Source organism: Elephas maximus, chromosome 4 (assembly GCF_024166365.1).
Source record: "Elephas maximus indicus isolate mEleMax1 chromosome 4, mEleMax1 primary haplotype, whole genome shotgun sequence".
Classification (NCBI taxonomy): Eukaryota; Metazoa; Chordata; class Mammalia; order Proboscidea; family Elephantidae; genus Elephas; species Elephas maximus.
Window position 1 is genome coordinate 105,894,370 of NC_064822.1, and position 10,967 is coordinate 105,905,336.

The window sequence follows — 10,967 nt, forward strand, 5'->3', positions numbered from 1 at the left end:
CAAAGGCGTGAGTTTTTCTTCAGTCTTCCTTATTCATTGTCCAGCTTTCACATGCATATGATGTGACTGAAAATACCATGGCGTGGGTCAGGCGCACCTTAGTCTTCAGGGTGACATCTTTGCTCTTCAACACTTTAAAGAGGTCCTTTACAGGCACTCCTTGGAAACTCTATGGGGCAGTTCTACTCTGTCCTGTAGGGTTACTATGAGTCAGAATCAACTCCACGGCACTGGGTTTGGTTTGGTTTGGTTTTGCAGCAGATTTACCCAGTGCACTGCATCTTTTGATTTCTTGACTGCTGCTTCCATGGCTGTTGATTGTGGATCCAAGTAAAATGAAATCCTCGACAACTTCGATCTTTTCTTTATTTATCATTGGTCCAGTTATGAGGATTTTTGTTTTCTTTATGTTGAGGTGCAATCCATACTGAAGGCTGTGGTCTTTGATCTTCATTAGTAAGTGCTTCAAGTCCTCTTCACTTTAAGGAGGCAGGGTTGTGTCATCTGTATAACGCAGGTTGTTGATGAGTCTTCTTCCAATCCTGATGCCCTGTTCTTCATATAATCCAGCTATTATTTGCTCAGCATACAGATTGAATAGGTATGGTGAAAGAACACAACCCTGATGCACACCTTTCCTGACTTTAAACCAATCAGTATCCCCTTGTTATGTCCAAACAACTGCCTCTTGAACTATGTTAAAGTTCCTCATGAGCACAATTAAGTGTTCTGGAATTCCCATTCTTTGCAGTGTTATCCATAATTTGTTATGATCCACACAGTCTAATGCCTTTGCATAGTCAGCAAAACACAGGTGTAAACATCCTTCTGGTATTCTCTGCTTTCAGCCAGGATCAGCCTGACATCAGCAATGATATCCCTGGTTCCACGTCCTCTTCTGAAACTGGCCTGAATTTCTGGCAGTTCCCTGTCGATATACTGCTGCAGCTAGTTTTGAATGATCTTCAGCAAAATTTTGCTTGCATGTGACATCAATGATATTGTTCTATAATTTCCACATCTGGTTGGATCATCTTTCTTTGGAATCGGCCTAAATATAGATCTCTTCCAGTCAGTTGGCCAGGAAGCTGTCTTCCATATTTCTTGGCATAGACGAGTAAGCACCTCCAGCACCGCATCTGTTCGTTGAAACATCTCAGTGGATATTCCATCAATTCCTGGAGCCTTGTTTTTCGCCAATGCCTTCAGAGCAGCTTGGACTTCTTCCTTTAGTACCATCGGTTCCTGATCATATGCCATCTCTTGAAATGGCTGAACATCAACCAGTTCTTTTTGGTATAATGACTGTGTATTCCTTCCATCTTCTTTTTTTTTTTTTTTATTAACCTTTATTAAGCTTCAAGTGAACATTTACAAATCCAGTCTGTCACATATAAGTTTACATACATCTTACTCCGTACTCCCACTTGCTCTCCCCCTATTGAGTCAGCCCTTTCAGTCTCTCCTTTCGTGACAATTTTGCCAGCTTCCCTCTCTCTCTATCCTCCCATCCCCCCTCCAGACAAGAGTTGCCAACACACTCTCAAGTGACCACCTGATATAATTAGCTCACTCTTCATCAGCATCTCTCTCCCACCTGCTGACCAGTCCCTTTCATGTCTGATGAGTTGTCTTCGGGGATGGTTCCCATCCTGTGCCAACAGAAGGTCTGGGGAGCATGGCCGCCGGGATTCCTCTAGTCTCAGTCAGACCATTAAGTATGGTCTTTTTATGAGAATTTGGGGTCTGCATCCCACTGATCTCCCGCTCCCTCAGGAGTTCTCTGTTGTGCTCCCTGTCAGGGCAGTCATCGATTGTGGCCGGGCATCTTCCATCTTCTTTTGATGCTTCCTGCATCGTTTAATATTTTCCCCATAGAATCCTTCACTTTTGCAACTGGAGGCTTGGATTTTTTTTTTTTTTTTCAGTTCTTTCAGCCTGAGCAATGCTGAGTGTGTTCTTCCTTTTTGGTTTTCCATCTCCAGCTCTTTGCACATGTCGTTATAATACCTTACTTTGTCTTCTCGAGCTGCCCTTTGAAATCTTCTGTTCAGTTCTTTTACTTCATCAATTTTTCCTTTTGCTTTAGCTGCTCGACGTTCATGAGCAAGTTTCAGAGTCTCCTCTGACATCCATCTTGGTCTTTTCTTTCTTTCCTATCTTTTCAATGACCTCTTCCTTTCTTCATGTATAATGTCCTTGATATCATTCCACAACTCGTCTGGTCTTCGGTCACTAGTGTTCAGTGCATCTCAAACCTTTTCTTCAGATGGTCTCTAAATTCAGGTGGGATATACTCAAGGTCATATTTTGGCTCTCATGGACTTGCTCTGATTTTCTTCAGTTTCAGCTTGAACTTGCATATGAGTAATTGATGGTCTGTTCCATAGTCGGCCCCTGGCCTTGTTCTGAGTGATACTGAGCTTTTCCATCATCTCTTTCCACAGATATAGTCAGTTTGATTTCTGGGTGTTCATTCATCTGGCGGGGTCCAGATGAATAGTTGCCGTTTATGCTGGCGAAAGAAGGTATTTGCAATGAAGAAGTCATTGGTATTTGCAATGAAGAAGTCGTTGGTCTTGCAAAATTCTATCATTTGATCTCCGGCATTGTTTCTGTCACCAAGGCCATATTTTCCAACTGCTGATCCTTCTTCTTTATTTCCAACTTTCGCATTCCAATCGCCAGTAATTATCAATGCATCTTGACTGCATGTTCGATCAATTTCAGACTGCAGCAGCTGATAAAAGTCTTCTATTTCTTCATCTTTGGCCCTAGTGGTTGATGCATAAATTTGAATAATAGTCATATTAACTGGTCTTCCTTGTAGGCATACGGATATTATCCTACCACTGATAGCGTCGTACTTCAGGATAGATCTTGAAAGGTTCTTTTTGACGATGCATGCCAACACCATTCCTCTTCAAGTTGTCATTCCCAGCATAGTAGACTATATGATTGTCCGCTTCAGGATGACCAGTACCAGTCCATTTGAGCTCACTAATGCCTAGGATATTGATGTTTATGCATTCCATTTCATTTTTGATGATTTCTAGTTTTCCTAGGTTCAGACTTCATACGTTCCAGGTTCCGATTAATTAATAATCGGATGTTTGCAGCTGTTTCTTCTCATTTTGAGTCGTGACACATCAGCAGATGAAGGTCCTGAAAGCTTTACTCCATCCACGTCATTAAGGCTGACTCTACTTTGAGGAGGCAGCTCTTTCCCAGTCATCTTTTGAGTGCCTTCCAACCTGGGGGGCTCATCTTCCAGCACTATATCAGACAATGTTCCACTGCTATTCATAAGGTTTTCACTGGCTAATGCTTTTCAGAAGTAGCCTGCTGGGTCCTTCTTCCTAGTCTGTCTTAGTCTGGAAGCTCAGCTGAAACCTGTCCTCCATGGGTGACCCTTGTAAAGGGTCAAGTATTTTGCACATGTTTTTCTATTCGATTGTCTCTTAAATTCATGAAATGTTTTTAATATATTCTGAATACTAATCATTTGTCATTTACATGTATTACAGATAAGCTTCTCAGTTTTATGGCTTGTTTTTAGTCTGTGCTGTCTGTGGGTAAAAACAGTTCTTAATTTTAATGTCATTTTTATCAGTCTTTGCTTTATGATTTGTTCTTTTTGTATCTTGCTTAGGAAATGATCTTCTAGCTCTCAAAAATTCTTTTTTGAGAATTGTAATAAAGTCAGATCCTTAAACCTTTGTCTGATTTGTTTTTTTCTTTCCTAGAGGCTTTTAGGATCTTTTATTTATCTCTGTAGTCTGTGAAATTTCTTGATGCTCTTTCAGTGTGGCTCTTTTCATTCATGGCACTGGCTGCTTGGGTGGGACCCTTCATCTGGAAACTCATATCCTTCAAGTCTCAGAAATTTTCTTGCATTATTTCTTTGGTAAATTTCTCTCCTCTCTTTTCTTGTCTTTGTTGAATTCTTAATTTGATAATGGGCCTTACAGGTTGACCCTCTGATTTACTTGTTTTAGCTTCCCTAATTTTTATCTTTGTATTTGTTTATATCTTCTCTGAAGTTTTGCTGAATATTATCTTCTAAAATTATTGAAAATTTTATTTCATCTATTATTTTTAATTTCTGAAGAGTTCTTTCTTGTTTTTTAAATGTTTCTTTTTTTACAGGATCTTATTTTTTCATGAATCTAGTTTTTTGTTTTTGTTTTCTGCCTGAATTTCCTCTAGTTTTCTCTTTTCCTCTCTGTTTTTTGCTTGTGCAGTGATCCATCACTGTTTCATCCATGTTTGTTTTCATTGAGATAAAATTCATATAACACAAAATTCACTGTTTTAACCATTTTAAAGTGTACAATTCAGTGGTGTAACTAAAGGTAGTATGTATGTCAGACCTGTTTAACTCAGGGACTGCCTAAAGTTGGTGATTTTCAGCTAGTGGGTTTCAGCATGAGTGGTCTGCACAGTTCACCAGTAATCCAGAGAAGAATTCTCCAGTCTCCTGCCAGGTTCGGATGAGCTTGCTACTAGCATTCAAGGACCTGATCAATTGAAAACTGGAAGTGATCCACCAGTCCCTATGCAAACTTTTACTTTATCACTGCATTTTCAGTCTGTTGCTTGATTCCTATCCTTAGCTTGTCCGAAGTCTCTCTCCTCAGAGCCTTCTTTTTCATCCTTATCAGAGTGTAAACCACCTATTTTCTACCAAGGTATAGGATGTAGTTGCCTTTCTTCATGGACAGGGGAAGTAGGTCTCAACTCTAAATGTTTTTTACACAGATTTACAACCAGTATTTCTGTTTTGGTTCCCACCCTGCATACATCCTGGATTCGTGGTACTTAATGTTTTTAATCCCTGAGCCTTTCGGTTGTCCTGGGACTCCAGTCAGCTTGCTCATTATCAGTGCCCTCCAGTTTTGCTGCTGCTGCTGCTTAAACATTTGTTTTACATCTTCCAAAATTTCTTTTTCTCTTATCTGCCGTCACCTCCTTCCCTGTTATCTTTGTGGTTTGTTTTTTTGTTTTGTTTTCTATCTCATTTTATTTTCAGGATATTTTAAGAGGAGACAAACATTTGTGTTTCATCTACCATATTTAACCAGCACTCTATAGCCTTTCTCTCATAAGGATTTGTTGTAAAATTTTCAGAAAGAAGTAAAAACCCTTTAGAGTAGACAGTTTTTTCCAGGTATTAAGGTCTGGCTTTGATTGAATTACAGCTTTTTTTTTCTCTTTCCCCCTCCCTTCCTCCCTCCTCCTTTTCTCCCTCTTCTGAACATTTTGTATAAATGGAATCATATAATATGTGGCCTTTTGTGTCTGGCTTCTTTCCTGTAGCATATTTTCAAGGTTCATCCATATTGTGCTGATACAGTACTTGATTCCTTTTATTGCCAAGTGATATTCCTTTGTATGGATATATATTTATACCACATCTCATTTATCCTTTTATCAGTTGATGGACATTTGGATTGTGTCCACTTTTAACTCTTACGAATAATGCTGCCAGAGCATTGTATACAAGTTTTTTGTGTTAACATATATTTTCATTTCTCTAGGAGTGCAATTGCTGAGCAACTCTATGTTTAACTTTGCGGAATTGCCAGGCTGTTTTCTGAAATCACTGAGGAATTCTAATTCCTACCAGCGGTGTTTGAGTGTTCCAGTTCTTCTACCTCATCACCAACATTTGTTATTATCTGATTTTTTTTTTTTTTTTATAGTCATTCTAGTGGGTATGAAGTGATTTTTCATCATGGTCTTGATTTTCATTTCCCAACGACTAATGATGTGGAGGAAACCCTGGTGGCGTAGTGGTTAAGTGCTACGGCTGCTAACCAAAGGGTCAGCAGTTCAAATCCGCCAGGTGCTCCTTGGAAGCTCTATGGGGCAGTTCTACTCTGTCCTATAGGGTCGCTATGAGTTGGAATCGACTCGACAGCACTGGGAATGATGTTCAGTGTCTTTTCATGTGCGTATTCACCACTTGCATATCTTCTTTAGAGAAATGTCTATTTAAATAAAATTTTGAAATCTCTTTTTACTTTAAGGATAATGAAGAATTGAGATTTAGCTGCCCAGTGCCTGCAGAGGATGAGCAGACAGACTGTAGCTCTGCCCAGCAGCTCAGTGTGAGTACAAGTCCTCCACCTACAGCTGAGCTTCCTGCATTAAGGTAAAAGTTTCAGGATAGGAAATCTTCAGCTTTAAGATTACTTTTTCATCTGATCAATTGCCGAACTGCTCTGTGTGCTATACTAAGTCTAAATTTAAGCTCTTTTTTTCCTTAGCACAACTCAGCAAGAAAAGGATATAATAGAGGGATCCACTGTTCAGAAGGATAGTCTCAGCCAGACGACTTTACCAGTTTCTTCCCCGACTAGTACAAAGCCGTCAAGGACAAATACTACTTCACCAAGTAATAGTAATATAAATGCAACTGTAGCTGTGGCCCTACAGGTAACGGGAAGAGTTTATATGTGTGAAAAAAAAGATACTAGATTAGATAATGGGTGATTTTTTTGTTTTCCATGTAACTCTTTATTAGGGCGAAGTCATTTGGAAATAGCCCACATTGGGGCTGCCTGCATCAGAAGCTAAAGGAGTTTAAGGTTACTCTGAAGGGATAGGGAAAGTTAACCCTGTTGAAGGCATGAAGGAGTTACTGTTCATTTTGTTTCTTTTGATTGCTTTTTTCTGATCATATTATAATTAAATGAAGCATCTTTCTTATCCAGGTTGTGATAAATTTAGTCATTTTGGACTAATGTAAAGAGACCTTGAATTTCTTGCAATTCTTTTTGAATGTGTGATGCTTAATAAGTTTGTGAAAACTATGAGGGCTGCTCCCAGTTTTATTCCAGTTCCAGAATTGTTTCTTAATTTTATAATTGGGAAAGTAGAGAAAAATGGAGGTGAGAAATAACATTTACTTATGACCTTTTTATTCAGTGATACAATTAGTAGAATTTTAGCGTATCTTTCTTTTTATAGGTTGAGAACATTTTACGTTTGTCATTTGATAGTAGAATAGCAGCTACCATTCATTGAGCGCCTACTGTATGCTAAGAACAGTGCTAAAGACTTCCTACATGCTTTGTCCTTTTATCACAATACACCTGTTATCCTCCTTTTTCAGATAAAATAACTAAGACATGTAATTAATTTTCTATTAATACATTATTGGTATCTGCCTGCTCTGCGGAGATTCTTGTAGATTCCCTCTCAGAGTTCTTTGTAGCTAGAGAAGAGAGGGTGGAACCATTTTTTATTTCATCATATAGATGTACCATTATTAATCTGTCCTTTCTTGTTAGACATTGAGGTTGTTTGCAGTTCTTTCATTACTATAAACAATGCCAACATGATCATCCTTAGGGTAAATTTCTCAAATGAAACTATTGTATCGTAGATAAATTGTTAAGGCTTTTTAGTATTTTTAGCAAACTTCTTTAAAGATTGTACCAATACATTCTAATAACAGTGTATAGGAGAGTACCTATTACCTTTTCTTAGAAAATAACTTATTGCTTTCTTTTGGTTAACATGATTCTTTTTGTACTTTATTATTTAGAGAATGTGTACCATAAAAAATTTTTTTTTCTTTTAATCACTTCAAAGGAACCTCGGAAGTTAAGTTATGCCGAAGTATGCCAGAAGCCCCCTAAAGAGCCGTCTCCAGTTGTGCAGCCACTACGGGAACTTCGCTCTAATGTAGTGTCTCCCACCAAAAATGAAGAGAATGGAGCCCCTGAGAAGCCTGTTGAGAAACCACATGAGAAGCCAGAAGCAAGGGCTAATAAGGATTATTCTGGCTCTCGAGGCAATACCATTCCCAGGGGAGCAGCTGGAAAAATCAGGGAACAGAGACGCCAGTTTGGCCATAGGGCTATACCTCAGGGAGTGACTCGACGTAATGGCAAAGAGCAATATGTGCCACCCAGATCACCAAAGTAAAAAAAAAAAAACAAAAAAAAACTATTCAGAAACTACTCTCTCTCTTCCCATTAAACTTGAGCCGTGGCTATATTGAACTGTTTGGAGGGGAGGGAGCAGCCAGAAGAGAACAGGAGTAAGTCCTTAAATCATTACGGATTTTGGTGTTGTGAGCAGTTGAATCCCAAAATTCATCTCTAAAGTGATTTTTAAAATGCTAGAGGATTCCAATCAGTATAAATATATATATATATATATATATATAAAAATATAATTTTTCTATTTTTGTTTCTGATTTTAATTTGCAGAGATTTTCTGCCTGGAATCAATTTTGAGGGTTCAGATTTAGCTGGGGAAAAAACATATTACACATCCTTCAGTATAGGAGATGAGGGAGTGAGAGAAAATATTTTTTGAAGAAGCATTTCTGTAAAAATTAGAAATTACTTTTTTTAATCTATTTAAAGTTTGGCTTGGAAAATGCCATCTCTGCCTATATGGCCTTGTGTTGCAAAAGCAGATCATTGGCTGGGGTGCCTGTTATGGGTATGAGTGTGTAGAAGGGTGATTGAAGCCAAATCTGTTGTCATGTTAGTAAATGGTTTGAAAACTGAATGTAATACTTGAGTAGAATTTTTTTTTCCATTTTGAAATTGAGCCTATCTTTTTGATTTTACTAATATTTCATTCAACAAGGCTGTTAAGCTGATTGTACTTGGCGATGTGACTACCATCCAGTTTGATATTCAAGGACAGAATGGGGCTTATGTAAAAAATTGGAAATTTGATTTTAAACCTCAGTGAATAGGTCAAATGGACACCAGAGGTTTCAACTGACCTGTGATTTTTTTTTTTTTTTTTTTACTCCCTAAAACGGGAAATTTTTTTTTTGGTTGTTAATTCATTTGTTACTCTCTGTACTTTAACTGCCCACCCCAAAAGCAAAATAACCAACCGTCTACAGAATTGTATGTTTCTAACTGCTTTGACCAGTTTAGTCAAATCATATAACAGCTGTTCTAAACTTCTCAATTGAACATTGAAGTATTTTACTCTTATGTTCACATATTTAGAACTCTAGATCCCAGAATGGTAGGGCAGGTGGACCCTACAGTAATTTGTGTTAGTGTTAAAGATGAAACATTGTAACTGACTGTTGAACTGTTAAATAGTGTAGAAGTAAAAAAGAAGTTAAAAAAAAAAAGGTTTAATTTGAGGGGATCTTAATTCTGTTGACACTGTATCACCTTCCTTCCCTCCCCTCCTTTCAAAAAAAAAAATATATATATATATAGTTTGGAATTCACTTGAGACAGAAACAGCATGACCTTTTTGAACTGAGGTCAGAAAGATGGTTTAAAAAATTAATGCATAATTTCTCAATAAAGTTGAAGTCCTCATATATTAAATAGGCAAGTTTACATGCTGGTATTTAGAATATGGCTAAAATATTAAAAACCATGTTGCATTAATCTGTTTTAAGTCATACCATGTTCAGAGTTCTGTGTAAGTGGGATTTTGTTTTCTTTTTAGGGATAGTTTATTATAGTAAAAACTGTCTCTTATGTTAGTGAATTACATATGTACAAACAAACTGTAAATTGTGAACACTGGAAAGCACCATTGTGACATAAAGTAAACATCTTAGTAATATATTAAAATGAATGTAAATGAGGTTAAAAATTACGTGACTGTGAAACTCATCTTCCAACTCTAAGTTAAGGTTTGGAGATTTGTGTTAGTAGGTAACTATTAAGAGCTTTGAAAACACTGCACATTTCTGTATAATCCAGAATTACTCTTTCTTTGTAACTTATTACTCAGCAATTACTTTTGATTTGATAGATTGATAACATGGTATATTTAAGCAGTTTGAAACTATTCATTTCTACGTGCTATTTTTTTAAATTATCTACTAGATGAAACATACAATAAAACTACCTGTGCTAAAATTTGGGGAAGTTTAGGTCCTTTTAAAAAAAAAGTGTTAATAGTCATTGATTACATCTCTAATAAAAGTGCTTATTTTGGTTTATTTACGTAATGCTGCAGTTGGTAGGAATGGTAAACATTTAAAGTGTTAACACTGTGAATGCATTGAATTTATGAAAATAAACAATGTATTAAAATCACTTGATAAGGATTATAAACTTAATTATTGCACTTAGAATGAAACATTACTTTTTTTTTTTTTTTACAATGTGTCACAGATTTAGGCTTTACTCGTATGCTCGTGTGACCTCCTTTTAGTCCACCCAACTTCTAAAAAATGCAAAGATTCTAATTGAAACACGAGTCCTTTTTTTTTTTTTTGAAGAAAGCAAGTATGTTCTTGCTTTTTACCCCAATGTTATTGAAAGTAGAAATTCAAAGACGTGACCACTTCTTAATTCCTAATGAAATATAACTTGTCTAATTTAATTTGCTTCTGTACATCTAATAGTTCCCTTTTTGATGGGCTGTATAGGGGAGAATAAAATATGTGTATCTATGTGTGTATATATATATAAAACATATATATATTCACAGTATGTATTTAGTGTTTATTTTATTGCAGCAGACTTAAGGTTTGTATCAAAATGATGCCTATGAGTTGTGTGAAACTTGGCTTTTTTTTTTTTTTTTTTTTTTGAGCATTGCAATTGATGAGGGTTAGGGAGTTTGTTGTAGTTCAGCTATTTATTTGGTTCTTTAGATTCTTTAGATGGAGAATTTAAATATCAAATCCTCTCTTCACCCTTATGACTTAATACTTCCTTGGGTTGTTGGAGGCTAAAAATAGATACAAATGTTATTTCTGAAACAAATTCTGTATGGCGCAGTAATCTGCTGTAGTTCCTAGTGTATGAAGAGAACAAGAGTCACACAAGTTCATAGCTTTGTGTTTCATTGAGAAGGTGCATGGAGACATTGCAGACCCCTATCTCCATTTTCTGTCCTGTTAATTAAGGTTTTCATAATATCTAGCCTGTCTCTAATACGAGTAATTTCATTTTTGCCAATTATAGACACTGGCATTCAAAATAGTGATCCATCTAAATATTTTTCAA

The 10,967-nt window shown here is 36.8% G+C and overlaps 1 protein-coding gene across 3 annotated transcripts in view; it reads left to right on the plus strand.

The window, feature by feature from the left end:
* The window catches only part of LARP4 (La ribonucleoprotein 4), an 85,247-nt gene extending 77,288 nt beyond the window's left edge, over nt 1-7,959 (plus strand). For all 3 annotated transcript variants that reach the window (XM_049883101.1, XM_049883103.1, XM_049883102.1), the window contains exons 14-16: nt 6,033-6,157; nt 6,273-6,441; nt 7,603-7,959. In XM_049883101.1, coding sequence (XP_049739058.1) covers nt 6,033-6,157; nt 6,273-6,441; nt 7,603-7,938 — 630 coding nt within the window. In that variant the 3' untranslated portion in view covers nt 7,939-7,959. The remainder of the gene's footprint in view (nt 1-6,032; nt 6,158-6,272; nt 6,442-7,602) is intronic.
* The last annotated feature ends 3,008 nt before the right edge of the window (nt 7,960-10,967 follow it).